Source organism: Mixophyes fleayi, chromosome 6 (genome assembly GCF_038048845.1).
Source record: "Mixophyes fleayi isolate aMixFle1 chromosome 6, aMixFle1.hap1, whole genome shotgun sequence".
NCBI lineage: Eukaryota > Metazoa > Chordata > Amphibia > Anura > Limnodynastidae > Mixophyes > Mixophyes fleayi.
In genome coordinates, this window is record NC_134407.1 from 4,811,881 (window position 1) to 4,834,688 (window position 22,808).

At 43.9% G+C, this 22,808-nt stretch overlaps 1 protein-coding gene across 1 annotated transcript; it reads right to left on the bottom strand.

Annotated features, from left to right (window-relative positions):
• Positions 1–225: 225 nt before the first annotated feature.
• HABP2 (hyaluronan binding protein 2) lies at positions 226–22,397 on the bottom strand. Its single transcript, XM_075215111.1, has 11 exons — positions 22,307–22,397; positions 18,484–18,591; positions 15,504–15,620; positions 14,363–14,479; positions 13,001–13,172; positions 12,016–12,110; positions 7,798–8,086; positions 6,865–7,007; positions 5,130–5,264; positions 2,225–2,364; positions 226–628 (listed from the first exon to the last, which is right to left on the bottom strand). Exons 1-11 carry the CDS (start codon positions 22,395–22,397, stop codon positions 464–466), a joined length of 1,572 nt encoding a protein of 523 aa, XP_075071212.1. The 3' UTR covers positions 226–463.
• Positions 22,398–22,808: the final 411 nt, after the last annotated feature.

Sequence of the window (22,808 nt, forward strand, 5' to 3'; positions counted from 1 at the left end):
ATTATGGGGATAGGAAGAGTTGGAGAGCAGCCAAGCAATGTCTAAAATTATAGCCATGCCCCCATGCATGCTGGTCACGCCCACTGGCGGCGTGGTGTGGAAACCCCCCTCTACAAATCCTGCGTTTGCCCCTGAAGACCCCGAGTATGGGCAATAATTATCCTGCAAGTACTTTATATGTCTCCAATCTCTGTGTGACTGGCAAGCTTCATAAAGAATACATCATGTTTGTAAATGTGTTTATTGTACAAGTTACAGTTATATACATCAGATCTTTCACAACATATGGATTCTACTATCACAGGTATCCTCAACCCCCTATAACCTGAGACACAAGAAGATGGACAATGACATCAGCCCCAGTAATGTAACCCCTAATCGATGTCAGTCTCCTGGACTGGAAGAAGTCCGCACGTTCCCTGTTGCATTGTAGACAACAAGGTCCATTCTTACAATACCGTTTCTAAGGAAATAATTTCATTTTCATTTCGATCCATGGGACAAATCTGTTTACATGAGCGTAAACCCCCGGCTTGTCCTTAAGAGCGCACTTGTCTCCCCAGCTGACCACGCCGGCGATTTGTGACACTCCATTCTGATCACAGGCCAGCGGACCGCCGGAATCACCCTGTAATATCAACGACATTCAATCAGGTGTGATAGAGGGGGATTGTCCATTCTCCTCTCTAGACTGACGTCCCCTAGTGTGCTGTGTGTTTCTAGAAGTAATGGTGCATTAATGTGGCTCATCCACTAGCCAAGCTCTGTTTGTGTGTATTTATCTCTACAGCCATATAGGTCATTAGTGTCATTTTTATAGCCAAGTTGTACATTTTATGCACATGTAAAAGTACAATAAAAGTGCAGTTAGAGTGCACATAACAAACTTTATTTTATCAAAAATTAAAACAGCAACTGTTAACAGTTTATTTATATCAATTTTTATTTTCAAATATAATTTTTAAAATTTTTACATTTATGACATAAATTGACATGACTGCAATGTGCACTGTACATACAAGGCATTTATATAATTTATCTTAGTTGCATACACATGTTCTGTGACTGCTAGCGGCACGCACACGTGTACTGTTTAAATCAAAGACTGCGCCGTGTCAGTAATTAATATCAGTCGGCATTTACACCTGACCTCAAGTGGGTGAAAAAGATATGGCGGAAAGCAAGAGTGCTTACGAGGACACATGACTTGATTTCGACCACGTAAGCATCAGAACCTTTGCTGTAAATGACCTACATTAGTCTGCCCATTCCCTCCCCATTCCACGTCTCAAGTTGTAGTCATGTCTTATTTGCGTTCATTGGTGTAATGTCCTATTTTGGGCACGCACAGTGTGGAATCACACAATATACTCTACGCAAATGTGTAGACGTCGAAGCATGAATCAGGCCCTATATTCAAGGACGCCGTGATCCCAGCAACAAACGCTCACTGGAGGATGTATGTTGCCTCAGTTATAGTTTTTATATCCTTACAAATGCGTTGTGTATTCACAACTGACACACACGGCAGCTCTCTGCACATACACACAAGTATATTCACATTTAAGAAAACTTCAGGATCACTTTTCAGATTGCCCGTACATGAGACCGCGTACAAGATCTGGCTTTCCGGCACCTGGGCCAGCTTGGTGACAGAGGACCAACAGCTATCGGTATATAGCGATCATCTGCGACCAGATTGTGGTCCACGCACAAAAATGATCTGGTTAGTTTCAATTGGATAAATCTTTGCTGCTCGTTTTAGGACCTCAATGTACCAATACATAGGCAAACCGAAGGGGGTTTTTTAGTGCCTGGAAACCCTCCTCCAAGCCTGGGGCACTGTATAATTGAGGTGACTGGACCCTGCCCCTGCTTCACATGGCTCTGCTTGAAAAGGGAGAGCTGTGCGCACCTAACAGTAGTGCACGCAGCATTGCCCATGTATATTATGGGGATAGGAAGAGTTGGAGAGCAGCCAAGCACTGTCTAAAAATATAGTCACACCCCCATGCATGCTGGGCACGCCCACTGGTGGCATGGTGTGGAAACCCCCCTCTACAAATCCTGCGTTTGCCCCTGGAATATAGGGTCAATATTTATAGAATTATTTGCTGATATTGGCGCAGATAAGGGTACATATGTGTCTGGAGCGTCTATCTCTTAAGTTGAGTTACGGCCTTTACTGATGTCAGTAAGATGCGTGGAAAGTAGAACAACGCACCTGACAACTGTCTACTCCTCCTCCGAGGACTCCGGCGCACAGCATACTGCTGTCAATCAATTTTCCATAAGACTGGGTATCGGAGCAGTTGGCGACGGAGATCACCTGGACGGTGGCATCCAGCAGATAAGGTGAATAACCTGTGAAATTCATACAAGGAAATAACGGATTTTGCAATTAGTTTGAAGTGTCTTTTACCCCGATGCTTGTTTATAATGATCAGTGATAGCAGCTGTTATCCAACTGCCCAGCTTATAATATTACAGTACTCTGACATAAACAGTACATTCTTCCACTGCCTGCTCTTACCTTGCTCACCTCTTCAACCAATCACTCTCCTCTGGCGTAGTCCCCTCCTCATTTAAACACGCTCTTATCTCTCCCATCCTCAAAACACCCAATCTTGACCCCACCTCTCCTGCCAACTATTGCCCTATCTCACTTCTCCCCTATGCCTCCAAATTACTTGAGAGGATTGTCTGCAGCTGCCTCACCAGACACCTCTCGGACTATTCCTTGACCTTATCCAATCAGGTTTCCGCCCCCTTCATTCCACCGAAACTGCCCTGGCTCAAGTTACCAATGATCTACTTTTAGCCAAATCCAAGGGTCACTTCTCCCTTCTCATCCTCCTCGACCTCTCTGCAGCCTTTGACACCGTAGACCACTCCCTCCTGCTACAAATTCTTCTCTATCTTGACCTATCTGGGTCTGTGTTCGCCTGGTTCGCCTCATACCTCGCTAATCGCTCCTTCTCTGTATCTACGTCTGGCTCTTCCTCCACCCCCTCCTCTCTCCCTGTTGGAGTCCCTCAGGGCTCTGTTCTCAGCCCTCTACTCTTTTCGCTCTATACCTCCTCCCTTGGTGCTCTCATCTCCTCCTTCGGTATTCATTATCACCTTTATGCTGACGACATCCAACTCTACATCTCCTCGCCGATCTTTTCTCCACCCTCCTCTCTCTTGTATCCGACTGCCTCTCTGCCATCTCCTCCTGGATGTCCGCCCGCTTTCTCAAAATTAACATCTCTAAAACTGAACTCATTGCTTTTCCTCCCCCCAGGCTCCCCTCCCACCATGACCTCTCTATCACCGTTAACAATACCACCATCTCCTCTGTCACCCAACTTCGCTGCCTGGGCATTACCTTCAACTTCTCTCTCTCTTTTGCACCCCACATTCAATCCCTTGCCCAAGCCTGTCACTTCCAGCTTCGTAACATTGCCCGCATCCGGCCCTTCCTCTCTCAGGATGACACCAAAACTATCATCCACGTACTCATTATCTCCCGCCTCCATTATTGCAACCTCCTCCTTACCAGCCTTCCCCTCTCCCACCTCGCCCCCCTCCGCTCTATTCTTAATGCGGCTGCAAGACTCATCTTCCTCTCTCGCCGCTCCTCCTCCGCATCCCATCTCTGCCTTGCCCTACACTGGCTCCCCATCCCCTACAGAATCCTTTTCAAACTCCTGACCACCACGTACAAGGCTCTCGCCCAGTCTACTGCCCCCTATATCTCTAACCGCCGCATTGGTAAGAAGATAGAAGAGAAGACAGAAGAAATAGAAGAAAGAAGGCCAAGTATGGTAAGAAACGGAGGGGAAGGTGAAAGGAAACAGCAATGGAAAAAAGAAGGAGGGGGCAGAGTGAGGATGAAGAGGGGCAGACAGTGAGCATGAAGAGGTGCAATGTGAGGATGAAGAGGGGCAGACAGTGTGTGGATGAAGGGGGGCAGACAGTGTGTGGATGAAGAGGGGCAGACTGTGTGAGGATGAAGAGGGGCAGACAGTGTGTGAGGATGAAGAGGGGCAGACAGTGTGTGGATGAAGAGGGGCAGACAGTGTGTGGATGAAGAGGGGCAGACAGTGTCTGGATGAAGAGGGGCACAGTGTGTGTGGATGAAGAGGGGCAGACAATGTGTGGATGAAGAGGGGCAGACAGTGTGTGTGGATGAAGAGGGGCAGACAGTGTGTGGATGAAGAGGGGCAGACAGTGTCTGGATGAAGAGGGGCAGACAGTGTCTGGATGAAGAGGGGCACAGTGTGTGTGGATGAAGAGGGGCAGACAATGTGTGGATGAAGAGGGGCAGACAGTGTGTGTGGATGAAGAGGGGCAGACAGTGTGAGGATGAAGAGGGGCAGACAGTGAGGTGGAAGAGGGGCAGACAGTGAGGATGAAGAGGGGCAGACAGTGTGTGGATGAAGAGTGGCACAGTGTGTGTGGATGGAGAGGGGCAGACAGTGAGGATAAAGAGGGGCAGACAGTGTGTGTGGATGAAGAGGAGCAGACAGTGTGTGGATGAAGGGACACAGTGTAACGGTGAAGGGGCACAATGTGATGATTTTTGTACATGTTGTTGTTTTATTTTGTTTGATCTTATTCCTTTTAATATTAGCTGTAAATTAATCTTTGACAGAAATATAATTGAAAAAAATATATAACAATATTATTTTCCCTTGGATTTATGTATATTATTTTTGCAAACAACTTACTAAGTATTTCTGGCCTGACCTAAATACTTATTACATTATTTTGACTCAAATACTTAAAAAATGGGACTGCTCGGTAATTATTTTGGAGGGGTGCCTTGAAAAAATTATGGAGACTCTAAGGGTGCCGCGAACTGAAAAAGTTTGTGAACCACTGGTATAAGCCATGAATAGAGATAAATGAAGACATTTATTTAATTGAAAGGTGTAGGAGTAAGGACTTTAATGTGATTTTTAGTGCACATCCTAAAGATTTTTCCACTATTTTGCGCACTTTTGCAGTGGGTAATCCCGCGTGGGGAAAGGGGGCACATTGATGTGCGCTGGGCAGATATTTTCTAAAAAAATAAAATAATATGTGTTCATTCCAAAGATCCACGTTGCAATAATAGGCCACAGAGGCGTCCTGCAACGCACCTTTCTCCGTCATCCCCCAACCAGATATCAGGCAGATCTTTCCCGGTGGGAACTCGCGGTCTGGTAAACATGCCGTCTTCACGTACTTCGTCTCTCTCGCGCAATTTCCGTTCACTGACTTTAGTTTCATCAGAGCTGCAATAGGACCAGACATAACAGTGAGGACCCTGACTTATTCCAGATTACTTATATCTGATCAGTTCTATCTTACAAAACAAAGGTTCTACGCCATAAGTCCATAGCACTGAGTGTCTTCCTTGGCTGGTAATAAATTAGAAATCTATAATGCGCCTTCTATACAGTCACATTGAAATATATCCAATAGCTACTGTACTATAGACTCATTACTATGTTTTAAATTTTTAAAGTCAGTATATTTCCACGATCCTAAAATATCCCTCTTCCACCCTATACTAGTTTTGAAGTGGGGGAGACCCTTGGAGGAGTCCACTCTTTGTTCAATTCTCTTGCCGAAAGATTAACACGAGCCGCCTGTACGGCTCCAATCAGCAGCTCGCTGTCATTTCTAGCCTTCTACCATATTCCAACGCAACAATGGCGCACTGTGATAATTATGCAATCCGACCAACAGAGGGTCCCACTAATGATGACCGCTGGAACCATGCCAAATTGGGCAAAGCAAAGGCGCCACAGCACAATAACCCCTACAAGAGGACTGTAGGGGGAGGAAAGTTTTTAAAAAACGTCTTACTGAAATACCCCTTTAAAGTTGCACTACTAGCTAGGAAAATATAATATATATATATATATATACAGTGGCGCACGCAGGGAGGGTTTCTGAGTCTCCAGAAACCCCCCCCCACCTGCGCTAAGTGGCCGCCATAGCGGCACTATCCTATACAGCAGCCGCTTCTTTGACAGCGCCGCGGCTGCTGTATAGGGAAACCCCCCCCTGACAATCCTGCGTGCGCCCCTGATAGATGTATATATATATATATATATGAAAAATGGCCGCAGATTGGAGGGTGTGAGCGAGACACAAGCGATTTGTCCATTTAGGTACGGGTCTGTGAGAAGATAAACTCTGGGGCTCTGGCTAGGGAGAGGGGGATAGTTAGGATAATATGTTCATAGGTGGTAGTGCAGCTTTAAGCTATCAACATAGGGGATGAGATGTTATAAGACAATTGTCTGGTGAAATATTAATTTGTAACATTGTTGAGTCCTCTGCAAACTACGACATCCAGTCTATCAATTACACATAATGTTAGCAGCTGCTATACATTATTGTAGCTCAGGACACAGGCTGCATATGTTGTACAATTCACAAATTAAATATATTTTTCATATTGATAGGTGGCTCAGTGGTTAAGTTCACAGACTGTAGCTCAGTGACAATGATAGACTTCCTGGAGACAGCTCTTTGGACAGGTAAACTGCATTGAAAATGATGAAACAGACACCGGGATATTTCAGAAAATCACCAGGAAATAAGTGTGTCAGAGATCCACTGCTGTCTATGTCTCACCACCTCTGCAGTCCATATGACATAAGGTGGCTCTAACACCGCCACAAACAAGGTCAGCATCATTTCTTGCGGCATTCTCTGACCCGTGTATATTCCTGCCCTGAGCCTTTTCCCTTGTTGCATTCCATGTGGAATGTAGTTCAAGAAAATCTATTCTGGCTACATTATCCTCTTTTCAATTTTCAAGGGGGTCATCCCATTTTCCTACCCTAACCTTGATATCCATAGAGTGGACCCAGCACTTACCGATGTCGTAATGTAAACTAACAGTCCTCTCCTGATAGCTTTCATGTAGGATTATCTTCTCTACCTCAAACACTTGCTGAGAAGCCTCAGTCCTCTGGAGATCCACTTTACCCAATAACACTTTCCAGAGGATCGGCAGTGACCTGGTGACAAAACAAATGTTACACCTGAGGAAGTAGGAGTGAATTGTGCAGGGTAATGGCAGTGACAGGTTATCCTACTGTATAATACGTGCTGTGTAAAATAAACATGTAGGTGGGGTTCAGGTTTTGTATCTCCAGCCTCTATTGGCGTAAGTCTATCTCCATAGGGAAACCAAGGGGGTTTCCTAGTGCCAGGAAACCGCCCTCCAAGCCTGGGGCACTGTATAATTGAGGTGGCTGGACCCTGCACCCGCTTCACACGGCTCTGCTTGAAAAGGGAGAGCTGCGTGCACCTAACAGTAGTACACGCAGCATTGCCCATGTATATTATGGGGATAGGAAGAGTTGGAGAGCAGCCAACCACTGTCTAATATTATAGCCATGCCCCCATGCAAGCTGGCCACGCCCACTGGTAGCATGGTGTGGAAACCCCCCTCTACAAATCCTGCGTTTGCCCCTGTCCGGCCATTGTATCTCTGATCAAAATTCCCCCTGACATATTGAGGCTTCCCCTGCTCACCAGCTGTCTCTCCTAAACTCCCCTGGTCTCCCCCCTTTCTTCCCTGGTCCTGGTCATTGTTTCACATCCACTCAGAGCTGGAGGGCCTGTAATGTTGTTGCAGAGAAAATTAGCAACCTCAGATGCAGTCTGAAAACCAATTTTAGGGGACAGGGATGGGGTTACTCCATTGCTGTTCATCGGAGCATGCTTTCTAACAAGGGGTAGTCCTACATCCTACATGTGGCTGAAGACAGACTGACATTAGAAGGGTTCTGTAGTGATACTCACAGGTGCTTCACACAATGGGCAGCTGTCAGGATCCAACACTCTGCAATTAAAATGCCCCCACAGAGATGACCGGCAGGATAAGGCTGGACAGGCATCTTTAGCTGCAGTGATGCCAACCACGGGTGTTTGCCGGGCTCTGTCCTCTTCCCTCCGATGATCCTTCTACGGCTGTCTTGAGCCAGCTCTCTGACGCCACAAATGGAAAACGAACCATTTGTTTTTACGGTTGTACTGGGAAGTGCCGTGGATTTTGGCAGCTTAATAACTGTGGTTACATTAGGAAATGATACTAGGAAGAAGGGAGAGGAGATACAAAGAACAGTTATGTTACTGGGAGTGTACGACTGTTCTGATTTCTGAGGATAAGAAACTACAATTAAGCACTATTATGTTTTTAGCTTATATAAAAATAACTTTATAAGCTCCAGCTGTTGGTTACTTGAAAAGAGAGCAGGACTGACAGATCCATGCTGGCTGGACTTGTCTATCGGTACTGGAGGGAGCGAGATGGGGACGTGATATTATCGGGAGCGCAAAGTATTTAATTGTTGGGGGCACACTGTATATATAAAGGTACTGGTATCCTGCTGGACTGGTACATAAACATATGAACACCAGCCTGAGCTACTATATAATCATACGCAAGACTTTAGGCTATTAACTGACAATGGGGCTGGAGATCAAGATGGAAGAGGAGGCAAAACCGATTCCCTGCTTAGGGCTTTTGGTGGAACTAATCTCTTTGTGAAATCATAGCATATGATACACCTCATTAACAGTAGTTAAAAAAGACCTATGGTATTTATAGCAAGTGTAATTTCAAGACCACAAGTTATTCTATGGAATTCTGACCTATCTGCACAAAATCACTTTAAGGAATTGTTTACATTGCAAGGAAAGAGAGAGAGAGAGAGAGAGAGAGAGAGAGAGAGAGAGAGAGAGAGAGGGAGAGAGAGAGGGAGAGGGGGGAGGGAGAGAGAGAGAGAGAGAGAGAGAGGGAGAGGGGGGGAGAGAGAGGGAGAGAGAGAGGGGGGGAGGGAGAAAGAGAGAGAGAGAGACAGAATGAGAGAGAGAGAGAGAGAGAGAGAGGGAGAGAGAGAGGGAGAGAGAGAGAGAGAGGGGGGGAGGGAGAGAGAATGAGAGAGAGAGAGAGAGAGAGAGAGGGGGGGGCTAAAGGGTGATAAAGGAACTTATTTATAACACAAAGAAAAGCCCTGGGTGTTTTCACTGGAGACCTTCAATGCATCAAAGAGTCACCTTCGATGATAGAAACAAAATGCATTTAATGTTGACTCCATTTCCACTAAATACTCCATGGCAGGCATTACAATTGGCTAGTATCCTTCTAGCCTTGGGTAGAGCCAGGACGATAGATCCCACCTTCAGGCAATATATATAGTACCGTTCCCCATATTCCCTTGTGTCTTTGAGTGACTTCCCTATCTGTTTCTAACATATGTAAGCATAAAGCTATCGAACAACATGGGTGGGAATATTGGGTTTCCATGGAGAAATTTGAGGAAATTAATGAACTGTTAATATAACTTGCGTCTTTCCTCTTTAATCTTCTAAGACAGCCAATACAATGGGCCATACCCAAGCAATAATAGTAGGGATAATCCATTTAAGCTGCATAATGAAGACACCTTTGTTTAGAAGTTTTGTTGAGAACGTGTCTCCCAAACTGTTTGTCAGCAGATGACATTACATCCAGTAGATAATGTCTGGTGAAGTTATGAGTAGATGACCATAGAGCTCCAGGCCTGAGCCCTACGTGTCCAAGAAGTTTGCAAAGTTGATCCAAAAGTCTACAGGTGGAAATATTTGTCACTAGGAATACCACCTGAGGTGTGAGCCACCTTAGGGAAACCTCTTGTAAGGACTTAAAGGAATCAGAGTGTTGAGACACAAGATGCTACAAAGGACTTAATGTGAATTCAAATTATCTCCACTGCTTGGAAAAAACATATAATAAAGTCTTCTAAAGCTAATTTGGAATTTAGCAAGACCCTGAGTGCAGATTCCCGAAGCTGGATCCACTTCATGCTCACACCACATGATGAACCTCTTCCATATTTTATAATAGGCCCCGAAGAATTGTGTCAATCTCTTAAATTACTTTATTTTGGAACAGTGACCTCGCAATCTCCATGCAATCAAAGATAATCCTTCTTATTTGGTTGAAGAATTGGGCCTTGATGTAGGAGGTCTGGATGAAGGAGAAGCCACAGTTGCTTCCAAAGCATCTCCATGGCCACCGTGGTCAGAATGGAAGAATTGCTATGACCAATGCTTTTAATTTTTTTAACTCTTTCAGGGTATGAGCAACAAGTGGAAATAGAGAGAACACATACTCTAGTAGAAAGGTCCATGGGATTGTCACAGTATCTTTCCCCTCTGTTCCTGGAACTTTGTGGTGAGAGAAAAATCTGGGCACTTTGTCTATTTGCAGGAAGCCGAACTTTATTGTCAGCAACTAGAACATTTCCTGATACAAAGTCCACTCTCCCAGAAGAACTTGTTTTTGACTGTTTTCTGCCCGTCACATGAACTGCTGAGAGTTTCTCTCTGCCTATAACATGACTTTTGCTACTTCTGCCATCATGGTCCTTCTCTTGGTATCTCCTTGGAGATTAATGAAGACCACTATAGTCTGGATGTCTGTGAATATCCTGAGATACATTATATGGACAAAAGTATTCAGACGCTTGACCATTACACCAACAGGGACTGTAATGACATTATATTCAAAAACATATACTTTAATATGGAGTTGGTTCCCCTTTTGCAGTGATAAAAGCTTCCACTCTTCTTGGAAGGCTTTCCACAAGATGTTGTATTCTTTCTGTGGGAATTTGTGCCCATTCATTCTGTAGAGCATTTATGAGGTCAGGCACTGATGTTGGACGAGAAGGCCTGGCTCGTAATCTGCGTTCCTTCCAGGTAATCCCAAAGGTGTTCGATGGGGTTGAGGTCAGGACTCTGTGCGGGACAGTCAATTTCTTAAAGTATATTTAGTCATGCTGGTTATATACTGTACTGTACACTGTACTTATGCTAGTGTCACACGGATGTCTTGCAACTCTGTGTAAACGCTGTTTCCCAATCACATCAACTCTAAAACTGTTCCAATTTTACAACTAATCCTCACTCAGGAGAAAGTGTTTCCCACCAGTGATTGAAGCTCATTCCATTACAATGGTAGAAGTATGAAAAACACAGATTTTGCGTCTGTCTGATTAAACCAAGATTGGATTATGAATCGGTCACCGAAACTTAATCATCCATGTGTCCTTAATTAAAGTGCAGCTCATTCCTAGCAGGACAAAGATGCATTTAACAGTCCTCGTATGACCCCTGCTGAGGTCCGGGAGACAATTTAATATAAGTAAAATTAATAAATTAAGTATAAAAAACTTATTTCATTAGACAAGGAAAAAAGCAGAAACACTGTCTACTGTTAGGAACTCCAGCAGCCAATACCACAAAACCCGGAGTCTGCTCCGAAGGTCTGGTGTTCACTGTTGCCCCTAGTGGTGGGGACAGACTTGGCTGCAGACAAACGGAGGGTCGTGAGATGGGTACCGGCTGCAGAGAACCCAGGAATGAGGAGTAATGGCAGACAGCGAATCCAGAAACTAGCCGAGGTCAGGGGTCACTTGCAGAGAAGAATAGTCAGAACACACCAAAGGGTCAAGGTCACGAGCAGGTCAGCAGAATCCGAAATACAGGCCAAAAGATCAAGGACACAGGCAAGAAGGCAAAATCCAGTAGCAGGCAATGGTCACAACAGCAATCCAGCAGAAACAGAGAGCAGGTCAGCAAGTGCACTACACAGACGCTATAATCGGCAGGGAGGCTAAGCCCTCCCTGCCTTAAGTACTTCATGTGGCCAATCAGAGTCCAGCTCTGATATAATCACCGCCCATCAGCTACTCTTAAATAATTGCTAATTTCCCCGCAGTCTAGCCGGGGGGGTTTGCGCATACGCCCAGCTTCTTCTCATTGCCGAGACGCAGCCCTGAGCAGAAGCGTCCGACCGTTGCCTTGGAAGTGACGCCCCGGTCGTCAAGGTGACGGCCGGGATGCAGGGAAGAACAGGAAGTGAGTCACGGTGGCTGTAAGTACCGCCGCGGCTCATGAAATCTACAGGCTGAATAGTGCACACTGAATACAGATACGGAATTATACAACGCGGTGAATTGGAGCGATACTCACTCTGTGCACACGCAGGAACGTGACAAACATTCCATCTCAGCTTCCCCTTCTCATCTACAAAGTAACACCACGGCTTCTCTCCTCCATCTGGATTTCTGTGCGGAGAAAGCAGACATTACAGGTATAATTGGGAGACGCAGATCTGTTAGTTACAACATATAGAGACAATTATATGCTATGAGGGTTATTCTCAAAAGTGCCATTAAGGGTTTAATTGCAAGGAAAAATTAGAAAGTGGGACTTTTTTTAATTTCATTTTCAAACAAATTATGAGGCATTTCATTCATGTTATACAGAATATAATGGAAATAACGTAGTATTTGCTCCTCCAACACAAATGTATTATATCAATACCATATATATATATATATATATATATATATATATATATATATATATATATATACTGTAAATATATATGCTGTATATATAGGGCCTGATTCATATTCGTACGTAGCCTGCTTCACTTTGAGCAGCTTCAAATCCAAGCCGATCACACGATACGTTTCCATCTGCCTAAACGTTACTGGCTGTATGGTAACATACATTACATATGATTATGATTCTATAAAATAAATTAACAGCTCATAATACTGTAATCATTAAGAAGCGTATGTTTTGTTTTTAAAAAATGTTTTTCTTTTTTTTTACATTAAATATATAAATCAGGATATTCTTAGTACGCACTGTACATACAATGCATTTATATCTACTCTCTTCCTTGTATACACATGTTCTGTGTTATCTAGTGACACACATACGTGTAGTCTGTAATACAAGGACAATGCCGTGTCAGTAATTACTATCAGTCAGCACTGACATCTGACCTGTATCTGGTGCAAATAATGTTTATCTTTTAATTACCAAATATTTGGTCTTATTTAGTACTGATGTATTGATTATATATTGTAGATCCATTTCTAAACTATCAGTAAATGCAGCAGTTATATTTACGGAACACATGGTGTCTGCAACATTTAGTTACCGGCAGTAGTTGTGTTCCCCAATTCCATACTCCCATATTTCAGGGATAAAAGCACTGACAGTCTCCTTAATCAGGTAGTGTGAGTCCCAGGGCAGACAGGTGTATCCATCCTCTGTCTGGCTGGTGTGACCACGGTATCGAAATCCATTGTTCCTGTAGCAGTCATGTGACGCTGGAGAAGGACATTATGTTACAATAAGAGAAGGCATTTCAAAACAATCTCTCCTAGGTGATAGACCTTTGTACACTACAGAGAGTCCCAGGCAGTATGTACACTACAGAGAGAGAGTCCCAGGCAGTATGTACACTACAGAGAGAGAGTCCCAGGCAGTATGTACACTACAGATAGAGTCCCAGGCAGTATGCACACTACAGAGAGAGTCCCAGGCAGTATGTACACTACAGAGAGAGTCCCAGGCAGTATGTACACTACAGAGAGAGTCCCAGGCAGTATGTACATTACAGAGAGAGTCCCAGGCAGTATGTACACTACAGAGAGAGAGTCCCAGACAGTATGTACATTACAGAGAGAGTCCCAGGCAGTATGTACACTACAGAGAGAGAGTCCCAGACAGTATGTACATTACAGAGAGAGTCCCAGGCAGTATGTACACTACAGATAGAGTCCCAGACAGTATGTACATTACAGAGAGAGTCCCAGGCAGTATGTACACTACAGAGAGAGAGTCCCAGACAGTATGTACATTACAGAGAGAGTCCCAGGCAGTATGTACACTACAGAGAGAGAGTCCCAGGCAGTATGTACACTACAGATAGAGTCCCAGGCAGTATGTACACTACAGAGAGAGTCCCAGGCAGTATGTACACTACAGAGAGAGTCCCAGGCAGTATGTACACTACAGAGAGAGTCCCAGGCAGTATGTACACTACAGAGAGAGAGTCCCAGGCAGTGTGTACACTACAGAGAGAGTCCCAGGCAGTATGTACACTACAGGGAGAGAGTCCCAGGCAGTATGCACACTACAGATAGATTCCCAGGCAGTATGTACACTACAGAGAGAGTCCCAGGCAGTATGTACACTACAGAGAGAGTCCCAGGCAGTATGTACACTACAGAGAGAGAGAGTCCCAGGCAGTGTGTACACTACAGAGAGAGTCCCAGGCAGTATGTACACTACAGGGAGAGAGTCCCAGGCAGTATGTACACTACAGAGAGAGTCCCAGGCAGTATGTACACTACAGAGAGAGAGTCCCAGGCTGTGTGTACACTACAGAGAGAGAGAGAAGCTCAGGCAATCTGATCTCTAGAGTGAAAAGCTCTGGCACTCCATACACTAAAATTCATGTGATTTTAATACATACTAAACCCAATAATAATAAACAAATGAATTATGTACATACCTACTTCACAGAATATCCCTCTGTGAGTCTTTGGACAGACACAAACAAATTTGTTCAGTGGTTTTACCAGACAGGTTCCTCCATTTCTACAAGGGTTCTGGGTGCACAAAGTTTCCACTGCCACAAAAGAAAAAATATTTCCATAGACAATAATAAAGTTTATCTTTATTTAGACATTAAGGGATAGATTTACTAAAGGCCGTATTTTAGTGTAGTTTGCAATCAGCCACACATCGAATGGAGGTTTCAGTCCCGAAACCACTGGATTTACTATCCTGTGGTTGTAAGGTTCAAAACTAAATTATGAGTGTGTTTAAAAATCCCTAAATGCATCAGACCCGGTCTCGGAGGAATCTTATCCGTGATTGTCTGAGCAGTGTAAGAGACGGCTCCTGATTGGCTGCCAGGGTATTAAATAGGCTGACTCGCCGGAGATCAACTCATTGCCCTATGCGAATGGTGATTTTGCCCATTGGGATTTTTGGTTTATACCCCATATGGATTGTGTTGGATCACGGAAAGAAGAACATTTCAGTTATTTACTATAGAAAATACATTGGATGACAAATAATGGGGCTACTAATATTACAATTTTTAACATGCAAAAAAAATAATTAGGGGCAATACCTGCCAGGGGTATGAGGAGGGGCATGGTGCTACCCAGCATTAGGCCAGTCATCTCTAGGTACGGGGGATCCTGAACATTTCTTTGTTAGAGGATAGGGGAGGGGAGTTGTTAAAATTTCAGAAATCACCCCCCTTGCAATGCACCAGACACATGACACAATGTGGCAATCAGCCATTGTACTAGAGTGTAAACCTTTCTGTATGTATCAGGATGAGGGTTCGTAATGTTATAAGATCTCACCCAGGGTTGATTTAATTCCCCAACTGAAGACATCACAGCTGCCTGTGAGACCAGCACTATCCCCACTCGACTATAAGGAGGTTGTTAGACAGTCCTTTACAGAACACCTATAAAGATGGATGTCACCTATGAAACCTCCCAGTTTCAATGAATGTTGCCTAGGAGACCTCACAGGTATTATACAGTAGGGATGTACAGTGTCTGACTTCTGCAAAAAGGAAACTTGCACAACAATTTGAATCCAAGCTGTGCTGCTGACAATCACCCTCTTACCTGCTTCACACTTGGGCCCGTGGTGCGGATAGGAACACCGGCACTTGAAAAACGGGGCATATTTTTTCAGAATACATTGTCCGTGCCCGCATGTGTCTTTCTTACACAGAGCAATCGCTTTATTTGAAAAATAAAAACATAAATAAATAAATTTTACAGGATTAAATAAACATATCCAAAACGAACGAAAGGGGCATTAAACTATATACTTAGTTGTAAGCACACATCTCAGCTGACACCCAGGGGCTCATGTAAAGTTTTTGTATAAAATACATATTTTCGTACAGCGCATATGCAGAAACAAGACTTACTGGATTCATGTTACTGCATTTATGGTATTATATTCATGTTACTGCATTTATGGCATTATATTTATGTTACTGCATTTATGGTATTATATTTATGTTACTGCATTTATGGTATTATATTTATGTTACTTCCATCCATATGCAGATTTGGCCACATCTTTTGCCTATGTCTCCTGGTGCTTATAGAGGCGGGACGGGGAGGGAAGGGAAGGAACATTCCTGTATAAGCCAGCTACAGAAAGGGCATGTTCTCATAATTTGCGACTTCGCCAGACCAGAGCACAAATGCATGAGCATCTATTGGTGGTGCAAAATATGCTGGGATGATGACGACAATTGGCAGTCGCTTCTGATTGGCTGAGTACATCTTGACCACTACCACTGATATATATATATTAATTATTAGTGTTGCTGCTGCAGTCTATTTGCATTATTTAATGGAGATTTGTGTTTGGTCCAAATATATTTAATTGAATTTTATATAGTAAATGCATCTTTGGTATTTATTAATAACACTGTGTAGACACAGACAAATTGTGTATAGGACAGTATTATATTGTGTACAAATTGGGTACAGTCACTTTAGAATTTACTACGAGCACTGTCATGCCGCATCTCCTGGTGTAAACCAATTGCATATGCCACCCGCACAGAGCTGGACGAGAAACGTCTGACTCATCATATTTTGTACAATAAGTATTTTTTCAGGTGTGTTTTAGGCCTGCGTTCTGCATAAAAGCGTGTTTAACTTTGCACATTATTGTTATTGTTCTTTATTTACATAACACCAGTCATGACACACAGCGCTGTACAGAGTAGAGATGCTCACTGACCCCCGTGAACTGGTTTTGGATCTGTATTTTTTAGAAAAATTCCTAAAATATGCTAAAATCACATAATTTTGCTCTTTTTTTGATCCTACATTATTATTAACCTTAATAACACTAATTTCAGGTCATTTGCAGTCAATTTTGACCACCTCACAGATCACAATATTATTTTCATACACTTTCGGACAAATACTGCAGCGACCTGGCTGGATGCTAAACGAAAGAGTAATGACTCAAACACACGGCAGTTCCTAGCACATCTAGGAAACATTGCCACACAGCAGTGGCAGAAAAGAAAAGTGGTGCAATTAGCAATGGAGCTCTCCTCTTTGTGTGTAACCTATATAACACCATACAATTTGACTGCCAAGTCAGAAGAAAAGACTGCCAGCGATAGTATTTGTATTTCAGAAATGACAATTAGCAATGGTGCAATGGAGCTCTCCTGAATGTCACTGTAGACTTAGAAAAACACTGATACCCCTCCTATTTCTATTCTTTCTATGTTGCTGCCCAACTGCTCTACAGACTGTGCTACCCCTTCTGTGTCCCTCTGTGAAATGGCGCTAGATCGCCGTGGAGGGCAGTACTTATAGATTTCAAAGCTTGCGAGATCAGAGATCCGATGACGTAACAATGAATTTTTGCCTCGTTTTCAATTCCGAAAAAGTGCGAAAGGACCAAGCTGGCTCGGTACTCGGATATGCTAAGTTCGGGTGTGTTCAGTTCATGGGGAACCGAGCCTGAGCATCTCTAACCAGAATAGGGAAGAAATGTGACCTAAGTGACTTTGACCGTGGAATGATTGCTGGTGCCAGACGTTGGTTTGAGTATCTCAGAAACTGCTGATCTCCCCGGATTTTCACACACAACAGTCGCTATCTCTAGAGATTACAGAGAATAGTTAGTGCGCAAAAGAAAAAAACACCCAGAGAGCGGCCGTTCTGTGGGAGAAAAGTCCTTGTTAATGAAAGAGGTCAGAGGAGATGGCCAGCCAGGTTCATGCTGATGGGAAGGTGACAGTAACACAAATAACCATGCGATATAACCGTGGTATGCAGAAGAGCGTCTCTCAACGCTCAGCAGGTGGAACCTTGATGTGGATGGGCTACAGCAGCAGAAGACCACACTAGGCTCCGCTCCTGTCAGCTAAGTACAGGAACTGAGGCTACAGAGGGCACAGGATCACCAAAACCGGACAGCAGAAGATTGTACAAACATTACCTGGTCTGACTAATCTCCATATCTGCTATGACATGCAGATGTAGGGTCAGAATTTGGCATAAACAACATGAATCCGTGGATCCATCCTGTTTTACATCAACAGTGCAGGCTGCTGGTGGTGTAATGATGGGGAATGTTTTCTTGGCTCACATCAGGCCCCTTAATACCAACTGGGCAGCGGTTGAGTGCCACAGCCTGGCTGAGTATTGTTACTGACCATGTGCATCCCTTTATGGCCACATTCCACCCATCTTCTAATGGCTACTTCCGGCAGGATAACGCGCCATGTCACATAGCACACGTCATCTCACAAACAATGAGCTCAGTGTGCTCCAATATCCTCCACAGTCACCAGATCTCAGTCCAATAGAGAACATCTGGGACGTGCTAGAACGGGAGATTGGCAGCATGAATGTGCAGCATCTGCGTGATGCCATCGTGTCACCATGGACCAGGATCTCTAAGGAACGTTTCCAGCACCTTACCGAATACATACCATGAGGAATTTAGGCTGTTCTGGGGGCAGGGTCCTACCCAATACTAGAAAGGAAGAACTAATAAAGTGGCCACTGAGTGTATGTAAGAATTTTGGTTTATTTAGAGAAATATTTTGCTCACCTTTCTCGCAGTTTGATCCATTGAAGAACACGCTGCAGCGGCACACGTAGCCCGTCCTCGTCCTCACGCATGTCCCATGGTTGAAACAGGGCTGGAATCTGCATGGATCTAGGCAACAGGTGTGTTAGTGTTACATCACAAAACAAACACAAGTGTGGTATTGTATCCCCACAGTTATATTTATTTATTTTATTTATAAATGTTCTGTAATATTACAAAAACTCTTCACTTACGTCCTCATGTAGAGTTGAAAATATAAATGTTCGTAGGAAAAGAACCACGGCAGCAAAACGTATTTACATGTATACGTGCAGTCAGACGCTAGCGCCACATGTAGCTGAGACATATCAGTGCGTTTACTTCATACTTCCTAACTTTTTATATCTACCCTCTGGGAGATCCCGAAGGGGAGATCCTGGTACCAGAATGAGTGCGATGACGTGGCTGTGCAAATCGCATCATTGTGGCCACGCTCCCTGCTCCGCTATGCGGCCGTGTAAAATGTAATTAAATACAAACATCTCTTAAATTCCCATTTAGAAATCAAATGGGCGTCTTCTTTCCTTCACTAGTCCAAATAGAAATGTTAATAAAGTCATTGACGGTTGCGACTTCATATAATATAGCCGCAATGCTAATGAATAAATCAGCGGGAGGGATCACTGCACCATCTGCCAATCAGAAGCGGCTAGCTGGGGTATTGTTGTACCAGTCCTCCATCACCCGCAAGAGATACACCACCTAAGAAGGCTGATCTGGGTACACGTTCAGATGCAGATCACCTGGTAGGCGATCTAGGTCTCTTGGGGGTCTGCGTACGGCCCAGATTAGCCAACCCCCTTTTATATCACAATGGAGTCCTCATCGGGCCTGGGGGGAACAAGTGGGACCTCCTGAATTTACCACTCAACAGCTACACTTATATGGCAGCCGTACCAGGACCAGTTGCCTCCTCATTATATAACCGATGGGGCCTGGTCCAGTCTCTTTGGTAGTTATAGTGATCCTCATTATTAAACAAAACAGCGTGATTATGTCGCTGGTCTCAGGCAAACTTTGAGTTTCTTTAATCTCTTTCTGAGTCTCCCTCTCCATCTGCCCCACTCCTTTTGTGTTTGTATCTTTCCCTTCGCATATTGAGCACCTGTCCTTTTTACACCCCATTTATGAGTCTGTCTGTCTCCCTTCACCCCTTTTATAATACCTATTTCTTGTCATATATATGGCCTCACCTTCTTCTACCATTTGCTCCCACCAACCACGTTTCTTCTTGCCCTGCGGCTTCTCCAACCTCCGCCTTCTTCTCTTACTTCTCCCCTCTTCACCCCTTACCTTCCTCATCCTTTTCTGCTGAAGATTACAATGGAGGCCTGGTGGCCATTGATCAGAAGCAACGTCAACGAAGAGGGGCACAAGAGCATCCAGCGCTGACCCTAAGGAGGGCAGGTCAGCACAAACTGCTGTATACATTGGGACTGGATATCAGAAGAGGGGCCCTTCTGATATGGGGCCCTGCCTAGGTCCACAAAGAGTCTCAATCCGGATCTGGATACTTTCAAGTCTAATTGTATTGCAGATACATGAACCCCTGACTATCCCCAAACCGTCACTCCAGGGAAACACGAGAATGTCTATATGGCCATTTATACGCAAACATTTTTTGGTTGTGCTGCTACGGCTATAATATGTCAAGTTATTTATCTTTTCTATTTGGACTACTGCAGGAAAACAACCATAAATGTTGAGTGTTTATATTTAATGACATTTTACATGGAGAATACTTTCATGTTTATTAATAGCATCCGACGACTATTCTTTCTTTGTGTATGTGACACTTCATTACAATATTATATTATGTACAAATAGGGTAATGCGAATTTGAACTGAAATTTTCAATCGGTGCCCTTATGGTTAGTGTGAGCATGCGCAGACGTACGTCTGATGTACACTGTACAAATACACATCTTCAGATATGTCCAACACACACATGTAAGTATGTTCCTTTTTGCGTACATTTTTATCTACATATCAGCAGAGCACAAATACGTCCAACTCTAATTGAGGTCGTATGTGAGGAGATCACCAGGAGATATTGTCAGTTGTTGAAGGATACTGACCCCCCGTGAACTGGTTACTGATATGGATGAAGCATGTTGTAGTTGTAGATGAGTTTTGGAAATGTTGTAGACATTGGACCAGCCAATGGTCCAATAAGGAGCGATGTTGTAATCAATCATGTAAATCCCGTTATCACTTCCAACTCCACATTATATACCAACCCAGCAGAGGTGCCCACATGATTATATACCAGACCAGCAGAAGTCCCCACATGATTATATACCAGTCAGCAGAGGTGCCCAAATGATTATATACCAGCTCAGTAGAGGTTCCCACATAATTATATACCAGCCCAGCAGAGGTGCCCACATGCATATATACCAGTCAGCAGAGGTGCCCAAATGATTATATACCAGCTCAGTAGAGGTTCCCACATAATTATATACCAGCCCAGCAGAGGTGCCCACATGCATATATACCAGACCAACAGAGGTGCCCACATGATTATATACTAGTCAGCAGAGGTGCCCACATTATTATATACCAGCTCAGTAGAGGTGCCCACATGATTATATACCAGACCAACAGAGGTGCCCACATGATTATATACCAGCTCAGCAGAGGTGCCCACATGATTATATACCAGCTCAGTAGAGGTGCCCACATGATTATATACCAGTCAGCAGAGGTGCCCACATGATTATATACCAGCTCAGCAGAGGTGCCCACATGATTATATACCAGACCAGCAGAGGTGCCCACATGATTATATACCAGTCAGCAGAAGTGCCCACATGATTATATACCAGACCAGCAGAGGTGCCCACATGATTATATACCAGACCAGCAGAGGTGCCCATGTGATTATATACCAGACCAGCAGAGGTGCCCATGTGATTATATACCAGTCAGCAGAAGTGCCCACATGATTATATACCAGCCCTGACTTACTGTCATGGTGGTGTAGTCCCATAGGAGGGGCTCCCCAGGAGGAATAGCTAATCCTGGGTTCAGGGGATTTGAGTCCTTGGGATAAGTTCAGTACTGTGCATGTGATGAAGCATCGTGTTCCCTCCTTAACTGTCCGGCCATCCGGCATGGGAGCTAGAGACATTGACCGATTCACTGACTCCGTCAATGGAGGTTGGATTGTAAAATTACTACCAGTGAAGTTGTCGACCTGGTATCCTATGCCCAGGGCTCCCAAATGTCTCAGTTCTCCTTGGACATATCTATTTCTCACTAGAAATCATTAAACTTATCTCCCAGTAGGAGGTGGCTTCACCTTAGGTCACACAGTTTTTCTGGTTTTTCATTTCAGAATTATGGGAGCAAAACCCAGACCCTTATGTATATGTGACCTCTACAGCCAGCAGCCCTGACCGGTGTCTGCTCAACATGCTCCTTCCGTGGGGTGTAATGTTCCACCAATCAGATACGTGAGAAATCGTTGATAGACATGTAAATTATTCTTTAAGTATATGACTGATGGATCCCTAAGGTTCCGGGGTCCTAATTTTAAGAAGCACTTAAATTGTGTCAGTCCAGAAGTGTCTTGTTTGATGTGCAGTATAACATGAGAATGAGCAGAGGGCCCAATGGATAGTAAGTATCATTCCAAAACTATTGTTCGTCTTTAACAGCCTTCAACACACTGGATGAGGCTCAACCTCCACAACCTGGAAACGTCTGAGGAGGACAATGCCTCCATTCTCCGCAGTAATAACTCAATGACAGCATAGTATAAAATATATAGAGCATGTACCTAATTCACTAGATATACCCTCGATGGCATCAGTGGAGTTCAGGCTCAATGATTCCTCCACAATGGGAATTTCTAGATCTGTCAGCGACATATCTGCACATGGGAAAGAAGACAATTATCAGAACAACCTGATCAGATCTTGGAGCTGGAGACCTATGGTGTCCATGTGTGAAGTCTGTTCTAATCACTGCAGACACAGAAGATGAGTGGATAAAAATTTCTGTATACAATTGACACAGTCTGTATAAATGTCATGTGACTCTCCTCCTGCCCTCGTTCTACACAATGTCTGCCCAGGTATAAAATAAGTGCTGTAATAATATTATAATAGTGATAGTTTTATTGTTGCACTACTAAACTGTCCTATTACGTGTTAAATGTATGGCTCAAACTTTTATAAATTCCCCCATTTATTTTTTTTAAGCTAACAATCTACTCAGTGTATGGAAACACACGGTGCAGAGGGGGCAGGCACCATTCATTCCAATCCCCTGAAGCCATA